This window comes from Leptidea sinapis, chromosome 35 (genome assembly GCF_905404315.1).
Source record: "Leptidea sinapis chromosome 35, ilLepSina1.1, whole genome shotgun sequence".
NCBI lineage: Eukaryota > Metazoa > Arthropoda > Insecta > Lepidoptera > Pieridae > Leptidea > Leptidea sinapis.
The window spans coordinates 6,518,952-6,538,118 of record NC_066299.1 but is presented as its reverse complement, the minus strand read 5'-3'; the positions used below and the strand labels follow the sequence as shown (position 1 = coordinate 6,538,118).

The 19,167-nt window shown below is 33.7% G+C and overlaps 1 protein-coding gene across 1 annotated transcript; it reads right to left on the bottom strand.

Moving 5' to 3' along the window:
• Positions 1–622: 622 nt before the first annotated feature.
• Positions 623–8,516, bottom strand: LOC126975258 (protein takeout-like). The gene is made up of 5 exons (XM_050823066.1): positions 8,429–8,516; positions 6,307–6,529; positions 5,572–5,705; positions 2,026–2,178; positions 623–821 (listed from the first exon to the last, which is right to left on the bottom strand). The coding sequence occupies exons 1-5, from the start codon at positions 8,484–8,486 to the stop codon at positions 670–672; spliced, it is 720 nt and encodes a 239-aa protein (XP_050679023.1). The 5' UTR covers positions 8,487–8,516; the 3' UTR covers positions 623–669.
• Between the last annotated feature and the right edge of the window lie 10,651 nt (positions 8,517–19,167).

The following is a 19,167-nucleotide window of genomic DNA, read 5'->3' as shown; positions in this document are numbered from 1 at the left end:
TTAATTTATATTTACAGATTAATCGTGTATTTGAAGCGAACTTGAATCCGAAGACAAACTTCTTTCATCGTTTTCCTTTCTTTCTTCCTTCTATAATTTTAACACAAAGAGACCAATGGTATTTATCTACGCATAGAGGACAAACATACAAACATTTAATTTCATTTATAAGGTTATAGAAGACATTATGGCTACCAGTGGAAGGCTCCTTTACAAAGGATGACGGCTAGATTTTGGGTACCACAGTGGCGCCTATTTCTGCCGTGAAGCAGTAATGTGTAAACTTTACTGTGTTTTGGTCTGAAGGGCGCCGTAGCTAGTTAAATTACTGGGCAAATGAGACTTAACATCTTATGTCTCAAGGACGAGCGCACTAGTAGTGACGCTCAGAATTTTTGGGTATTTCAAGATTCATTTCGCTCAGGATGAGCGGCACTGCATTGTAATGGGCCGGGCGTATCAATTACTATCAGCTGAACGTCCTGGTCGTCTTGTACCGTATTTTAATAATAAAAAATTAGTTCTGTTTCTATGTACACAGTTGTGGCGATTAATTCACATAATTTCAATCTATTTTAAATTGGTAACTAAAACTTCAGAAAATAATACATCATATTTATTTTTAATACACTTACATCTATACTTATACATCAGTACACGGTGAACAATTCAATCAATTGTTATATCTTCCAAAGGAGAGTTGGAGAAAAACTTTTTAATATTGTCTATAATCTGCAACGCGGTTTGATCTATCACAGGCTTTCCGATTTCGTTTGATATCAGTCTCCAGTTTTCATTTGCAAATTGAAGAACCGGTTCACCTAAAAATAGAAAATTACAACAGTTAAATATATTATTAATAGAATTAGAAATACGTGAAGTACTATCACAATAATATGGGTTGTAAATCAATGAGCCACGCGTCAAAGACCTTTGAACCATAATCTCGCTCGTAGTTACCAATATTTTCCTACCAAGTATATGTATTTCTACTTACAATTACGCGTAAAAGGATTATCAACTAAATGTTGTAATCCGCATAATGTACATCTCCCAACAACGTTCGATATTGGTACGAGAATACGCATACGAATTCCCTAAATCAGGACGGAACTTCATCACAATCGGAACTGCATCGTCAATTTCTGTTACATGAATACTAAATATAACTTTTTTAACATAAGCTCGCTTCGATTCTATTCTGGTTTTGTTACTAGAATACGGCTACAGGCCAAGAACATGCGCGCGGATCGAGCGCGACTTAGGTTATGTAGGCGATAACCACCGTTTGCTGTGATCTTGTACCACGTGGTTAGTAGTTCCGTGCGGTACCGCGTGGTCATATAAGTCTTATTTCCAAAGTAAAGGATAACCACGTTAAGTCTGATAAAGTAAACTGCACTCAATATCAATGTGCACTGGTTAAGGGCCAATAACGAAAACTAATATGACCCCCACCGTCAACAAGGTGGGAGAGTTTTGCTAAGCGGAAGCAAAAGATGTGTAACTACACAAATTAAATTTAAAAACAAAATTTATGAACGATGCGAGACTCGAACTCGCGACCTCTCGCGTTGTGTTCCACTGAGCCAACTGTTCGAGTAACGTAAAGTTTATATATCTTGTTATGGCTTGTTCAACTCTCAGGTTATGGCTTCTACAGGATCAACTTTACAGCTGTTGATAACCTGCTGCACATCCAATATTCGCATTATTAGGAAATTTACTTGAGATATTCAAATCTGATCAATTTGTAATTTTTTTTAAAGTGATAACTAACCTAACTTCAAGGATTAATTACACAAATTGAGATGTGTAATCTGCTATACTTCTTATCATCGAACTATTCCAAATTACAGATCTTGAAATTAAAGAAATTTCAGCGAAAGTATCTCAACAAAATGAAATACCTCATAAGTAAGAAAAACTCAAACAGATAACCATAAAGCGAAATAGGTGATTCCCTAAAACATTAGCTCACATGCAATGAAGTAAGTATAGTAAAAAAAATATGATGTAACTTACTCAACTTCTTATTTCCATTAAACAAGTTCGTTAAATTATAATGTGCATAATCCTTCACATCAAAGTTTAAGTCATGTTTTTGAGGAATCAAGTATGATTTTTTATCTTTTTTGAGGATGTCGAAATGCAATTTTGAGTCGACCTCGACGTTTCCTGAAACGGCATAACATAATGATAATAACGCTCAATACAATCTTGTGCATTTTGAAGTCCCGTATTATAAGTTTACTCCGGAGCCAGTTCTGGAAAACAACCGTGCCAAGCTCTACTGGGACCGATCTATCATCATGGACAGAACTATCATTGCTAATAAGCCTGATATTGTGTTGGTAGATCGGTTAGAGCGTCGGGCATTTATTGTTGATATCACCGTTCCGTGTGATGATAACCTTGTGAAAGCTGAACTGAACAAATTTGTCGAAGTAGCTAGACCTAGCACACGAGGTTACTGACATGTGGGATGTTGATTCAACAATAATTGCCCCATTGGTCGTTTCCGATAACGGTCTTATAGCAAACAGCCTCGACCATCATCTCAAGAGGCTCTCACTTAATAATTGGACAATGGGTCAGTTACAGAAAGCAGCTGTTTTGGGAACGGCACGCATCGTGCGGAAGTTCCTCAGTCTGTCGCTCTAACCACCGGCGGAATTGTCGTGAAACATCGCCGGCGGGACTCTATTATTTATATTTATATTTGTAATATTGTTTTTATAAATATGTTATATATATAAATGTAGAAAATAAGATGAAATTGTAATAAAGAGAATATAACGCTCATAAACGATAAGTAAGAAATGCAGAAAATATATTTTATGCAGGAATTATCTCAATCAAAAACTAAGTAAAAGGAATCGACTTTATTTTTCATACGTGCCTTTTGATGGGAAATTACAATATTGTGATTTTCAAGTGATGTCCAATGACTAGTGGACAGAGGTATCCCTTAAAATCTGTCAGAACCTTCCCTTTGTGACTCTAGGAATTAAGAAGAATAAAGACGTATGGGAATTTTTATTTTTGAGTTTTTTTTTTTTTAATTTGAAATCATCAGACTCGACGGGATTTATGCTAAACATTTATCTAGTCTTTACTGATTAATCATGCAATTTAACCCTCTCCATTGCTCTTTATTTTTGTTGTGCGAACATTTTGAACTAGAAAAAAAAGCTCTGAAAATTCTGTAGGATATGTTTCTTACTCTTTCGTCTCTGCTTCTACCAGTGTGTTGCTATGTCAAGGTTTCATCTTGATGGACTAGCCAAATGGAGAAATACAATAATAAACTTATTGGGATATCCCAGTAGTTAGAAAAGACAGCTAGCAATCTTTGGTACGGGAAGCGTTTAGTCATCATCAGTCAGGAGACTGAGTATTAATTAAAATAAAGTGTGCGGTCGGACTTCCTCGTCTGGAACTATGGTCCTCATACCTTCTACACACGTAAAAATAATCAAATCAAATTAAATCAAAATCACTTTATTCATGTAGGTCACGGAAATGACACTTATGAATGTCAAAAAAATTTTTGTCTTACTGAATCTACTGCTACTTCATAATAATAATATTGACACACTTTTTACACAAATTATCTTGCCCCAAGTTAAGCATATATAGCATGGGTTACAAGACAATGATATATTGAATACAATATAATAACTTAAACATACATAAATTCATATGAACATACATAAATACATTTAAACATCCATGACTCGGAAACAAACATCCATATTCATCATATAAATGCTTGCACCTACCGGGATTCGAACCCGGGACCTTCTATAATGGGTTGAGCTAATGAGAAGAAGTAGCAAGAAACTCATTGCCACTCTTTTAAATCAAGATTTACATTTTTATCGCTTTACAAATCATTATAATATAATATGTAAAGTGATGCAACATACTCAAACGTCAAATAGTCATTTCCTTACACGAGAATGTCAAAAAAGTAAATGTAAATAAATACAAAACAAAAGTTATTGAGTACAGTAGCTGCATCATCCACACACACCGTAAATAAATAAAGGTATTCTGTGAGCATTTTATAAGCGACTAGCTGATACCCCGCAACTTCGTCTGCGTACACACAGGACAAAAGAAAAAATAAAAGAACACTCGTAGCATATACGCTGTTGCAACACTTTTTGTAAATAATTATGTGTATCTGCAAAACCATTAATACTTTTCGGATCACACTAAATATATATTTTAGGTAATTTTTATTACACCTCGGATTACATTGTTGAAACTTTAGTAAGGATCCCTGATTTAAAAAAAATATAATGTAGCCTATGTCACCCGGGGTTTGTGTAGCTTTCCATCAGTGAAAGAATTTTTCGGAGCCTATTCAATGCAAACAAACAAACAATAAAATCTTTCCTCTTTATAATATTAGTATAGATTATAAAAAAAATACTTTTAAAAATCTAAAGCCGAGCCTCCGGCATCAGGATCATCCTGCCACCACAAGCAGCGCCGGTTTAAGAACATGACGCACGAGCCAGCCATCGCCTCCCTCAACCATATTTTAGGGAAGGGGATGACCATCGACATGTCACCGCCATCAATGCAATAATCACTATGAATGGTGAAATATAAATTCACAGTTCAATACAAAATTTGCATATTTTGAAAATATTTATGCCATATCTCCTTTGTGACCCAGGAAATATGTTTTCATAAAATTCAACAGCTTTCTGGAGATTTGTTAAAGAACAAACAAAAAAGTATAAACTGTCAGGGGACTGTATGCGGGATAGGAAAACTTCTTTAACCGTCTGGCCTTATGAAAACTAGCGTTATCGTATCAGGATACTGTGGCGTTTATCAATCACTATTCACAATAGGAGGACTTTTCACGTGTCCCATTTTAATAAAAATTAAGAAAATATCTGCTTAGAGGCACACAAACACACATGGGATGGTTTGAACTTGTCTTGAAATACCCATACGCTCAATAACCACTTTGTTTTGGGACCGTAGTATATATCCAAATTTGCCACCTATTAATATTAAATATCCCATACCAAAGATAGCTTCGTTAACCTAGTAATCTGTTATATGTTTATTGAATTTAAGGCAAAATTGTCCCCAATTATCTTAGGTAAACTGAATATATATATATATTTTTTCTGAACTGACTAAATTAATTGCAACGTTTGTTCTTTTTGTTGAATATCATATTTTGTTTTCATCTTTTGTATCTATTTTTTATGTTTAAGTTATGAAGGTGTTCAGTTTTAAGTATCCTGTAAGTATCTAAATGTTTTTCAAACGTTTCTAAGCCACGGCGCGAGTTTGTCTCGTAATGGGCTACGCTGAAAACCAGCGCTGTAGCATTTGCTACAGCATATGCTGAGCGGTGTCCATTTCACATTTCAATCATTCTTGATTATATATTTTCACAAATGTTACTTTTCTTTAAGCGATATTGTTATTGTTTTAATTTAAGGTGTTCAATAAAACTTTGTAAATTAATTTGTGTGACGTGAAATAAAAATATGTCTATGTCTTTTCATAAATCCTATTTCTGTTATTACTTACGTAACTCCAGCGTGAATAAACCGTTTCCTTGAATCGGTAGGAGAAGAATCTTTCCACCAGCTTCATATTTTCCAATCATAGAAGATGTAGCGACGTGGTACTTATAATTTACAATTTTATTTTGTAAATCGAAGCTGCATAATAAATAATTTGTTATGTTTTTAAAGTGATAACACTTCTAGGATTAATACACAAATAAAATTTGAAAAACAAAATTTTATGAACGATGCGGGTCTCGAACCCACGATCTCTAGCGTTCCGTGCCAGTGCTCTAACCAACTGAGCTAAACGTTCGAGCATCGTCATAAATGTATGCTTTGTTCAACTCTCAGGTTGTGGCTTCATCTACAGGATCTACTTCACAGTTGGTAATCTGCTCAACTCTCTGAGCTTATTTGTGCAAAATAAATAGTAATATTATTGTATAGCATACATTTGCTTACACACTTCTATATTATGACTTAAGAATGCGAATTGCGAGAGTTTTAGTGGATCTTGAGGATTATCCTTGAGACGATATTTGAAATTAAACTGGATCCCTCCTACCAAATTCATTTGTTCCACAGGATTCCATAGGTCAGCACTAAGCTACTGTACGGTCACAAAATATCTGCTTTAAGTTCTATTTTTGAAGAGCTGAACATCTTTCTGGCCAGCGACAAAGCCGATTCTTATTTCAGATTGCCAAGAAGCCCAAAAGAATGGGCAGAAGAATGCATATTACTTAAATTTTACCTCACTTTATCGAAAATAAGGGTTTTCATTCCAGTCATCTTTGTGTCCTTTAAAAGAAACTTTAACCCCCCAATTTCATACTCCTTTTCTTCAATGAGTAACGGATCCATTTTTTCTATCCCTAACTCTGGGATCCCATCCAGGAAGAATGGTAAAGCCTTTTGAAATGATGTCTTCAAACAAACTGAATCTGTCAGCTTACATTTTGGAACTGTTGGAAAAACTGAAACAAAAAAATCTTAAAAATTACCTTGAAACATAATTATGTAATTTTATGTATCTAAATATAAAAATAAATAATTAGTAATTCCAAACTATATATTTTCCATCTGACATTGCAAGGTGGACAAGCACATAAGGCAAAGACTTTCAATTATATTATATTTAATTGACGAATAATTTTTGTGTCGGAGACTACGTTAGATTATGGGTACCGCAATGGCGCCTATTTATGCCATGAAGCAGTAATGTGTAAGCATTACTGTGTTTCGGTCTAAAGGGCGCCGTAGCTAGTCAAATAACTGGGCAAATGAGACCTGACATCTTATGTCTCAAGATGACGAGCGCAGTTGTAGTGCCGCTTAGAATTTTTAGGTTTTTTCAAGAATACTGAGTGGCACTGCATTGTAATGAGCAGGGCACATCAATCACCATCAGCTGAACGTCCTGCTCGTCTTGACATTAGGAAAACTTCAGAATTATCATTGTATTGACAGTGTTGTCAACGATATAGTCAACATTTTGCATATTCTTGTTTTATTCTCTGGTATACCAAGTTTATTTGTAAGACCGTTAGTGTTTTTTTCCAGATTCCAGAGTTCAAAAACAGAAAAAATAACTAATTATAAGAAAAGTCATTTAAAATAGCAGGCGCTCGCTTGGTATTCAACATAAAAATGTAATGTCAATTGATGACAACCTTTTCGTGTTTCAAACTCAATTCAACAGGCTGTATGTATTTATAGAATTCACAAACAATCGGGTCACTTGATGGTATGTGATCTCTGCTGTCCTTATTCTCATCACAGAGACAGAGATGACAATCCATCGTTGCACTGTACGACCCTTTCACTCGAAGTGTGACTTAGGTGAGCCCTACACGCGTTTATAGCTCATTGAATATACCGACTGTACTATCTAAGAAAGCAGAACCTTGTATTAATTATTTCCATGAGATCCTTGTATATATTTTTATGTTATATCATTAAATATTATGTTTAAATTGCTAGTCATACTTGAAGTCGAATATTATTAAGAATTAACGAATTATTAACAAAAAAAAACTACTTATTCAAATAAAAATTAGCAAATAAACATATCTTCTCATCAAATATAACAATTTATTTAAAAATTACATTTAGGTACTTTGATAGGCCATAATTAAAAAAGGTAACTTTATTTAAGAAAATAAGGGACGAGACCATCAGGACGTTCAGCTGATAGTAATTGATACGCCTTGCCCATTACAATGCAGTACCTCTCACGATTAATAAAAAACCAGAAAATTCTGAGTTGCACTCCAATTGCGCTCGTCACCTTGAGACATACAATGGTAAGTCTCATTAGCCCAGTAATTTTACTAGCTACAGCGCCCGTCAGACCGAAACACAATAATGTTTACACTTATTGCAAATGACAACTCCATATATTAAACAAGAGAAACAGTGAATAATTTTTCCACAAGACACTCGTAAGCACTACTCCTATTTGTAAAGCTACCGATGCGAACTGAACTAAGTAAACTCTTGTGATATACATGGTCTTGATAATGGACACTCATCCAGCTGATGATGAGATTTTATACGTGTTTTGCGAAGGGGAGAAACTTTCTACACGAAGAATCAAACTGTGGAATTATCTTTATTACTTGTTCTCATCTGACTCTAACGATATCTTTCTCCTCATATCTATGGTCTTAGCAATTCCCCACTTTTTGGTCATGACCACACAAAGCGTACGAAAGAGCTTTTATCGAGAGGGAAAGTATGTCTTTTTCCTTACGTGAACCTCAATAAAGAAATGGAAGGTTCTAGATAAAGTTGAACTAAAACGACATTTCCATACTTACAAGTTTTCACTTCACTTTAAAATTACCCTTACATTAAATGATATAAAAACTTACCGTAAGAATGAATATAACTTAAATAAACAATGCATAATAGTATACTTAAATATTTCATCTTCAAATTAAAACAAATATGCTCGAAATAATGATAACTCCAAACTACTTGATTTACCTGTTCGATTCAGTTCTTATACTAGTTTTAAGTGAAATAAAGTAAAAAAGTGTAATGATCTTTTTGAACGTATAATAACTTGAAGTGTCTATCTATAAATAGAATGATATCTTGATAAAACATCTACGTAATTATACTCCGGTAAGTACGAGGGTATAGACATCTATTTCTTATTAATTCCTTAGTTATTTTTCTACAAGCGTTACTTGAAGAAATATTACATACTCTTAGTCCGGAATAGGATAAGAAGTAATAAAATATCGAAAAAATCACAAAAAAATATTATTATAACACATTTATTTTCTCATACATTTTGTATGGATTGACATTTTGACATTTTTGTGACACCGAATCACGACATTTTCTAGCAAACACTCAAAAATACAATGTTTGTTTCCAAATGTCCCCATTTGGGGCAGACATTGTCTAAGAACGACGATTTAATCCGATATTCAGGTTATTAATTTATTTATATTCTAACACACAATACAGTAGAAGAATAACATACCTACTATACTTATTCCTATGTATTATTAATGCTAATTCTAAAACTAAGTGTTTACAAATCAGTAATACGGACTTTGCCTTTGATTTTGTAGATACAAGGACAGATTCACCATCGAATTGGATCATTGCAATCTCTCGAAGATGCACACCATAAATTTTAACAATTATATTTCATGGGCACCATGGAGGAACAACGACATGAAGAGATCAATGCAGCAATAATAATAGCAATTCTTCATGATCTGCAGCAACTATATATATGTATAAAAGACTTCCACGTATATAGTCACGATCTGATCTCTGGAACCATAAGGCGTAGAGACTTGAAATTTGGTAGGAATATTCCTTTCATCGAGTAGAGGTCAGCTAAGAACGGATTTGACGAAATTCCATCGGAGAGAGTTTTTTTTTTAACAGAACAACGTCTGTCGGGTCCGCTAGTTATTATAAATGAACAACCATTTATTTTTTCAGTATTATAGATTGATGTAAAGGTGATATGTTTTAGATGATTATTATTATTATAATGATAAAAAATCAAGTTAATAATCTTGGTTAAGAAAAAAAAATATAAATTTTTCTGACAGTACTATTATAATAATAATGATAAACCTTTATTTCGAGTATCATGACTCATATTAATTGTTAGTGATACAGCAAACTTATTTTCTATGTTAGTACTTATCCTAAACCTATTACTTATTAAGTTACAGACGTGTGTCACCGCTGCACCATTCCGTTAGAAATACTGCAGCAATGACCCACATATCTGCAATCCAACCTGCTCGCAATCATCTTTAGAATGTTGTTCGTACTGCCCCGCACTCTGCTCATTATAGCGACACAGAACAACAGAAACTACAGAACTATTAACAATAAAAGTCAAAACGTAACAATGAGAACTTCAAAGCAGTGATAGCATGAAAATATCACGACTTATCACGAAACTGCGAACCGAACTGACACATGATATGTTTTTTTTGGGAAGATTATGTATTTCTTGGGAAGCAAATATCTTTTAACTGTAATAGTAAGGAAGAAGAAATATTAAAAGGATGCTTCAGCTTAGAATTAAAAAAAGGTGGTTATGGATACATGTATCTTATCATGCCTCACATACGCAAGCCAAACATGGGTGCACACAAAGAAAATTAAATATTGATTACTACAACACAACATGCTATGGAGAGAACTATCTTGAGGATCAGAAAGATACATAAAACACGAAACGAATTAGGAAAAAAAACAACCTTATAGATTTCCTTGAACATGCATTAAAAATGAAATGGCAATGGGCAGGACATGTTGGTAGGGACCAAAGTTGGACTTTAAAACCGACAATATGGATTGGTCCCTCTGGTAACAGATACCGAGGTAGACCCAAAATGAAGTGGTGTGATGACCTACTTACAGTGGCAGGTAAAAACTGTCTGGAGAAAGCAAAAAATAGAGAGTTGTGGAAGAAGATGGAGACTTATACACGGCCCATCCGTGTCAATCAAGATTCTAATTTACTACGATTACGACTACGCAACGCCAGGTAATCGAGCCATTCATAGAGCCCTGGGTCCCCGACAATTCGAGCAGTCGCCGGACCTGCGCTTTATTGAACGCTAGAATGTGCCGGCTTGAAGTACTGCCGTGCGCTATTTATGACGCATTTTTATACATTTGCATATTTATTTTATTATTATTTATTTTGTACCTACCCGGAAGTATTCTCCGACAAGTTTCTTATATATAAACCTACGAGGAATACAATAATGCGAAATACCTTCTCCTGATTCTGACAAACACGAAATACCAGTATTTTTTTTTATATTTATTTTAAATCTACCTTGATTAATACAATATTCATTGTTTCCGCAATGGCATACTTGTGGTGCAACTTCATTGGACCCGGCATTACCACTTTAAATGTAAATATCACATATATATTCCTTTAAACCTTAACATTACATTGGTCAATATGAAATTCCATTGAAATATTCTCTCACGGTTTAATGATTGGTCAATCTTCAAAATTGATTGCGACATTAAATTTAATATAAGTAATATGTAATGACGTAAAATAAAATCTATACTTCATCAAATTTCTGTACAAAGAAAAAAAATGATCAAAAACGAGTCAGGGGGATGTAAGAACAGAAATAGAATAAGTCCCGATTTTTTTGGAATTTTTTGTGTCTCTGTCTGTTTGTCTGTTCGTGCGGGCTAATCTCTGAAACTGTTAGACCGATTTAATTGAAATTTTGCATGATGATACATTAGATCCCCGGTCAACATCTTAGATACTTTTCATCCCGGAAAATAAAAGAGTGCCCGTGGGACAGTTAAAAACCTCTACTTACTTATATAGCGTAGTACACAAAAACTTATACACCTAATTTAGTATCACTGATGATGTTGATACCTTACATTGCCAGACAATACTTTAAATACTTTTCATCCTAGAAAAGAGTTCCCTAAAGAGTGTATATACAGCTTAGTACATAACAAATTATGCATCTAATTTAATAAAATTTGTCATGTTGACAATTAAATTGCCTTATCTTGGATACCTTCCATCCTGGAAAACTAACGAGTTCCCGTAGGAAAAATAAAATGCTATAGTGTTTTATATAGCTTAGTACACAACAACTTATTCACCTAATTTAGTTGATACCTTATATTGCCGGTAAAACAATGTGTAAGTACGTAGGTCACACTAAAAGTTTTGCGTAACTTAAAAAAACAACATGGTTTGACCAAAATATTATGTTTTTTGTTTTCCAAAATATTTTACGTTTGAAAAATTTTTCATGCGATCGAACCATTTTTAAAACAGGAGGACCACAGATCTGAACGTATGTTTTCTACGTGCTGTTTGAACGCTATCACTGCCTCTGTGGAATTTGTAAAAGTGAAACCTCTCATCAAATCTTTGATTTTGAGAAAAATACAGAAATCACAGGGTACTAGGTCGGGGCTATGTGCAGGATGGGTGACGAGTTGTACTTTTTCGGAAGCTAAAAATTACTTAGTTTTGTTGGCCGTGTGTACAGAAGCGTTGTCATGATGTACGAGTAGGAGAACGCGGCTTTTTGGTCGTCTTTCGCGGACTTCTTTAAACACCCTGGGTAAACAAATGGTAGAATACCGCTCGGCATACTCTTTTGATCTTCTAGTGGAATTGTGCTTGAGATGGGACCCGTAGCTGAGAAAATAAATGCGATCATTTTGTTACGACGTTTCTGGCCTGCCTCACTTTTGTTGGCCTGTTCTCATTTTCAAACACCCATTCACAAGATTGCTGTTTTGTTTCGGGTTCAAAACAATAAATCTACGTTTTGTCTCCTATCACAATGTCATAAACAGCATTAGAATGTCCGTGGTGTACTTCATTAGCATCAGTGAGCACCATTCCACGCGAGCCCGCTTCTGCTCCGCTGTCAGTTCATGAGGGATCCAACGACAACAAAGTTTCCGAACTTTCAGTTCTTCGTGTAAAGTTTTCTCAATTTGGCTCATACCAATCCCCAATAGTTCTTGTATTGTCTCAATGGTAATCCGCGGGTTTTCTTCAATTAGCCGCTTAGCAGTAACCAGATTATTTTTGTTAACGGCAGTTGAAGGCCGCCGTTCACGAAATTCGTCATGTAAAGAAACCCGACCTCTCTTAAATTCAGCAAAATATCGCCTCACGGTGCTTAACTAAGGTGCTTCTCTCCCAAAAGCATTTTGAAGACGAGTGGCACAGTCTTGTGGAGAGAGAGAGAACTTTTAAAATCATAAAAATCATCACTCTAAAATATTTTCGACTTAATTCCATTTTCGTTGCGTACGTAGAACTTTGATGTATGATAAAAAACAATTGACATATGATTTCCCGCCAATTGTTTTTTTCTTACTAAGAAGGTTACAACGTTAAAAAAAATATAACATTCGAAATTCAAATAGTTCCGATTAGCTAGAAGTGCAAATCTTTTAATGTGCCATGTATTATAAAATTTTGAAAATCCCATAAACATCCCATACATCGATACATACTAAACTTAAATCTTACAACCCTGTAAAAATTTCAGCCCTACCTTCCGGTTTTTCAACGAAGTATCTACTCACATTATAAATACGAAAGTTTGTATGAATGTATGTATGTCTGGACATATGGACCTGTGAAAATCTCAGCACTACCTTCTAGCTTTCTAACGAAGTATCTACTAATATTATAAATACGAAAAATTGTAAGAATGTATGGATGTCTGGATGTATGGACCTGTGAAAATCTCAGCCCACATCTACTGGCTTTCCAAAAAAGTGTCACTAATATTATAAATATGAATGTTTGTATGAATGTGTGGATGTCTGGGATGTATGGACCTGTAAAAATCTCAGACCTCCCTTCTGGCTTTCCAAAGATGTATCTACTAATATTATAAATACGAAAGTTAGTCAGAATGTATGGACCTCTGGATGTATGGATGTATTTTTGTTGCTGTTTCACGCGAAATCTATTAAATGCATTTTATTAAAACTTTACAATTATATAGCTTACATATCTGAATCATACTAACATTACAGAAATTTAAAGTAGATAATATCTGTCCATAGTACATTATTTGAACAAATATTTGGATAGTTATGATGATGACGATAAACAACCGAGTGCGCGATTTTATAGTGCGGTCCGGTGACAGGCGGTGGGATGGGCTTGCGGGCGCTAGGATGGTGTGGGAGGGGTTATTAATATTAAACGCCTGCAGTTCCTATTAATTTGCATTTTCAATGACTATCAACAAATCGTAGGGTCAAACCTTAAAAGAAGCAGGCATACATTTGGACATGCCATGTTGCTGACTGAAATAAATCGTTTAACATAATTACTACCTAGGAATATATTTCAGTAACCTACCTATAGCTTTTGCATTCCTATCAACCATCATATGCAAACACCCGTACCTATCTATTCTTACAAACTATAGCTTTTATAATACCTATTGGTGAAATCGTCATAAAAATTCTTAGATCAAATTAACATACATTATACAATATTATTGTTCGAACACTTATATCTGGAGAACAGCTTGTCTGATTTTCATGATTTTGAATTTGTTGGATTTGCCTCCGTCCTGAATCGCAGAATAATATAAAATCGTTGCAAAATTGACGAAACAATAAAAAACTTTCTTTCATTTAAAATCATTATCACAGTTTTCTAAGGGGTTATCTTATTTTGTGGAAAATGAGGACTAAAGAGCGTATGGGCCACCTGCTGTTAAGTGATTACCGCCACCCACATTCTCTTGCAACACCAGAGGAATCACAAGAGCATTGCCGACCTTTATCTATGGATCTACTAAACCGATTTTGTAAATTATGTTATCAATAGAAATTCAAATTTTTGTGAGTGTCATATATATACTATATAATAACCCAAAAATTAAAATACTTTTCCATAGTAGTTGTATTCGTAAAATAGGTCGGAGAAAAAACCGTTGAACACTAAAAATAAATTATACTTATGGCAAAACAACGTTTGCCGGGTCAGCTAGTGTGATAATAAATAACATTTCTGCATCCGATTACGTCTTTACGATTGATTTTTGCCTTGTAATTTTATTAATTTGTTGCCGATATTTCGATCCAATTGCATGAATCGTGGTCGCGGCGGAACTGCGAAGGCGGCGAGAAACTCTTGACACAATTGAATTTTGCTTCATGTAAGAAAGAAGGAAAGAAAATATACAAACGAAACAAAAGAACAAATATATAAAAACTTTAAAATATAAAAACGTGTGGTGTTTAAAAAGGAGCCACTCAGCATGTGTTTCAACACAAGTGTGCTGCAACGCTGATCTTCTATGACCTCCGCGTGACACATGAACCTCAAGGGCGACATTAAATTATTACAACACTAACTAAACTTAAAAACAAGAACAAACATACATAAATAATATAACTAAACAAAAAGCTCCCAGTCTCTTTGAACACAACTAATGCTGGAACTGGACTTCGATATTAATTCAATAGATGTGTTTTCATTTTTAATTTCATAAATACAACAGTAAAAGTGCAATTTATACATCAAGTCACACTTTACCGGGGTAAGGTTTAAGTAGGAAAGATCGAGGCCAAAAGACCATAGGAACGAAATCGCTAGTCCGACCAAATGGGTCTCTATTTATATCTATAAATAAATAAATAAATCTGCAGCCTTTATCAGTTTAACTTCTCACCTTTTGCTAAATTATGTGGTAATTGAAAAATACTTTATGCATCAGTGGTACCAATACCACATGAGTAACTAGGTACAGTGGGAAAGCTTCTTAAGAGCGGGCAAAATTATTACCTATTTTGATAAGGTTGTCACGAAAAGTTAAGAAATTAAACAAAACATTATTTCACTTCTCATGCTTCTAAATTGCTTATTTGTGCACGATATAGGCTGCACAAAATCGATTTTTGTGCACAAGTGCACAAAAGGATCTACTCTTATGCGTACATTTATATGTATCTATATTAAGGCAAAGAAAATGAGTCATACAGCCAAACACAATAAAAAGTTCAGAAGTAGATTTTGTTATTTTTTAATATTTACTTTAATTTATTTGCCTCATGTGTTTTAAGACATAAAAGATATTAAAATTTAAATTAAAATACGTTAGGTTATTGAATTAATTAAAAAAATATATATATATTACCTAATTAATTCAATAGTAGGCTGTATAGGTCTGGAGCCCAAGCCTCATATCAATGTCGTTAGATTAAAAAAAAAAGCGGCGGGAAACAGGTCATGTTTTTTCGTGCGTTTATTAATTTCTTCAAATTTGCTAAAATTGTAAAAATGTGCAGTGAAAAAGAGGATTTAGCACTCTCTCCTAATACGCTTATGGAAATTAATGCACAGAGATTTGTGCAACAGATATTATCGCCAAAGTCATAATTTTGTAAATGTCGTCAGAGCCATCTTCTCATAATATACCATCTTTACAAATTCTGAAAAATACCGTTAATATGCCGGGAAAAACAATTTCCTTCAGTATTCAAAACTGTACTAATTTTACTTTGAATATTCATTAAAGATATGTTATTTTATACTACTGTTTTATTTCCTCGCAATCGAAATGAAAAGCAGTGTTTATAACACGTCCACAAAACCATTTTATCCACGACATTACTATCAGCTAATAACCCTAGATACACGATTTCGTAGATAACTTACAGTTAAAGGTGTCAGCAATAACATTACTCGTATTAACATCTAATATAAATTATATCTTACCATCACGTTTAGATATTTGAAAGATACATTTTTAATTATTTATTTCATTTTAAGACAGACCGACTAGAAGCAAGAAATAAGAAGCTTGTATTGATGATAACCTTTCATTAAAAATGACAATTATAGAAGTCTCGTTCCAGCTTTTGGCGAGTCAACAGTTCCTGGAAATGCCTCGTGTAGAGGCGATACACGTGTCGAAGCGAATTTTTGTGAAGTCCTCCTATCACTAAATGTCGTAATTTTTAACACGAAATTAAATTTACATTATATAATGTTTCGCGTCCTTGCTACTAACTAAGAAGGAGTCCCCTCGTACGGTGACAATCATCACTGCAGCAGTAGTTCGTAATAAAAACGTGATTAGATATCAAAACTAACATGATCGTGCTACTAACCGTTGAAGAATAGGGAACTATTGAAGAGATAATCCTGGCTGCAGCGTCAGATTACGTATACCAGAATTGATTTGAATTCATGGACCGGAACTGGAATATGACATGAGATAATCCAAACTTGCTTATTATTTTTAAAACCCTTTAACTTCGCGGTGAAAGTCGCGGGCAACAGTGTGTAAACTATAAATTTTAAAAATTAAATTTTATGCAAGACATGCCTGGCCAGGCAAATTAAAAAAAATATTGATGCCAAACATATTGAACAATTTTGAGGTAAACTGTAAAATTAATTCCAAAAATGGCAGTCATACTTGTTATAAAGGCTGATTTACACGTATCAACTTGACTAAAAATTTACAAAATTTTAACTTAATTTTAAGTGACTTAACCCGTGTAAACAGTGAATTTAGTAAGAAATTGCAAGTAAACAAGGTAGAATAGAATTTTGTCTATTTTTCGGTTAAGTTGGTGGACGTGGCTAATCACTTGACACGTTTGGACAGGCAAAATTTAGTTAAAATTAAGTGAAAAGCATAAGCTGGTGGAGTGATTGCAACGTAGTTCCTACTTAATTTATAAATAAAAATCTTTCGAAAATGTCGAAGTGGAAGGAAGACACGACAATAAAGTTCATTGAAGAATACATAAAGGACGATTGTTTATGGAATATTAAAAGCTTAAATTACAGAAATAAGCAAGCAAAACAACATCGTCTTGCCGCTATAGCGTCAGCCATGGCGATTGCAAATTTTGGTGTTAAAGAAGTTGAAACAAAAATAAAGAGTATTAGATCAACATATTACATATCTTAAGCGAATAAATGAGTTTAACTAGTTATTTAGTATTTTTACGTGTAAACGGTTACTTAAAATGAAGTCGCTTGAAATTTAGTTAAAATTTAGTTAAGACTAGGCAACTTAATACGTGTAAATCAGCCATAAGTGACTGCGCTTTCCAAAATGAAATCACAACTACTCGAAGAGATTTCCTTAAAGTGTTAATTGTGTAAAGAACCAATAACTCCTTGGTTCAGCTTTGTTAATGAACTTACCCACAACATACATTTGTATCTGATACAAAAGTCAGCAAATTTGAGAAATATCTCGTTATCACCACAGAACAGGTAAAACGAGGCCTATTGCAAATGGACTTTTAGAATTAGTGCCTATTCCTAGATTTACCTTTGAAAGGTAAATATAGCATCATGCATAATAATTTGATTGAATTTGCATTTTAAATTTATTGAATTGATTTACTTGTAGAAGAAAGAGAGATATGATCGAAGAGGCGCGGGTTTCCAGTCGCGAATCGGTCATAAATTTTGTTTTCAAATTTGATTTGTGTAATATAAAAATATTTAAAAAAGCCATTTATTTTTCACACCCATTTGTTATAACTTTAAGTTACAAGTGTTAATTGACCCATATCATGACTAAGTTAACAGCTGTATGTGATATTAAAAATTAATTGATAATAATAATAATAAAAACTTTTATTAATAATAATAATTAATTTGTCAGTCTTCATACGCAAGAACCCCTCCTCGGGTGAAGACTTCCTAGATATTATTTCATGTTTCTCTGTTTTCGCACAGATTCATCGAGTGTTTCCCAGCAGGAAAAAATTAGGAGCAAATTAACGATACTCGGCCGAATCTTTTTATGCTGTCCGGATATTTAAGTCATCTACCATAACATAGTTATGGTCAAGTAATTGTCGTAGTCGAATATATTGATCAATGGGACTCCTTAACGACTTACAGTAAGGGTGCGATTGGTTTTCTAACTGTCTGTAATCAAATTGCAAAGCGCTTACGTTCATAGCTGCATTGAAAAATTTAGTATATCTACACATATTTAGCCAAATTGTTAGTAAGTGTACTTCAAATTCACTAAAAATCATTAAATTTTTTTACCAAAAAAACAACCGACTTCAAAAACTCTATTTCAAAACAATAGATATAATATGCACTAAAATGTATAAAAATAATTGCGTATTTTTATACAATCTAATTAAATAATCTAATCGGTGTCATCCAAGATAGGTTTGTAACTACATACATAGTTATAGGTGAGAAGTGCTTGAGTTGTAAGGAGGTGCGAGCGATGCGCGGCGGCAGGACACCGATTCCAAAAATGACAATAATCGTAACTAGAATTAGATTGTATAAAAATACGCAATTATTTTTATGCTTTTAAGTGCATAATATTATATCTATTGTTTTGAAATAGAGTTTTTGAAGTCGGTTGTTTTTTTGTTATTTACTCTCACAATTGTTTATTTAATTATTATTATTGACATGTAAATTGAGACATGATGCTTTTAAAATTACTTTAATTAATCACATTAATATTGAAGTTTTATTAAACTCAAAGGAAATAGGAAGATTTACATTCAAAGAAAATCACCGCGTTTATATTATTTATATAATTCATATTACATACAAGACGTTATCTAGAAT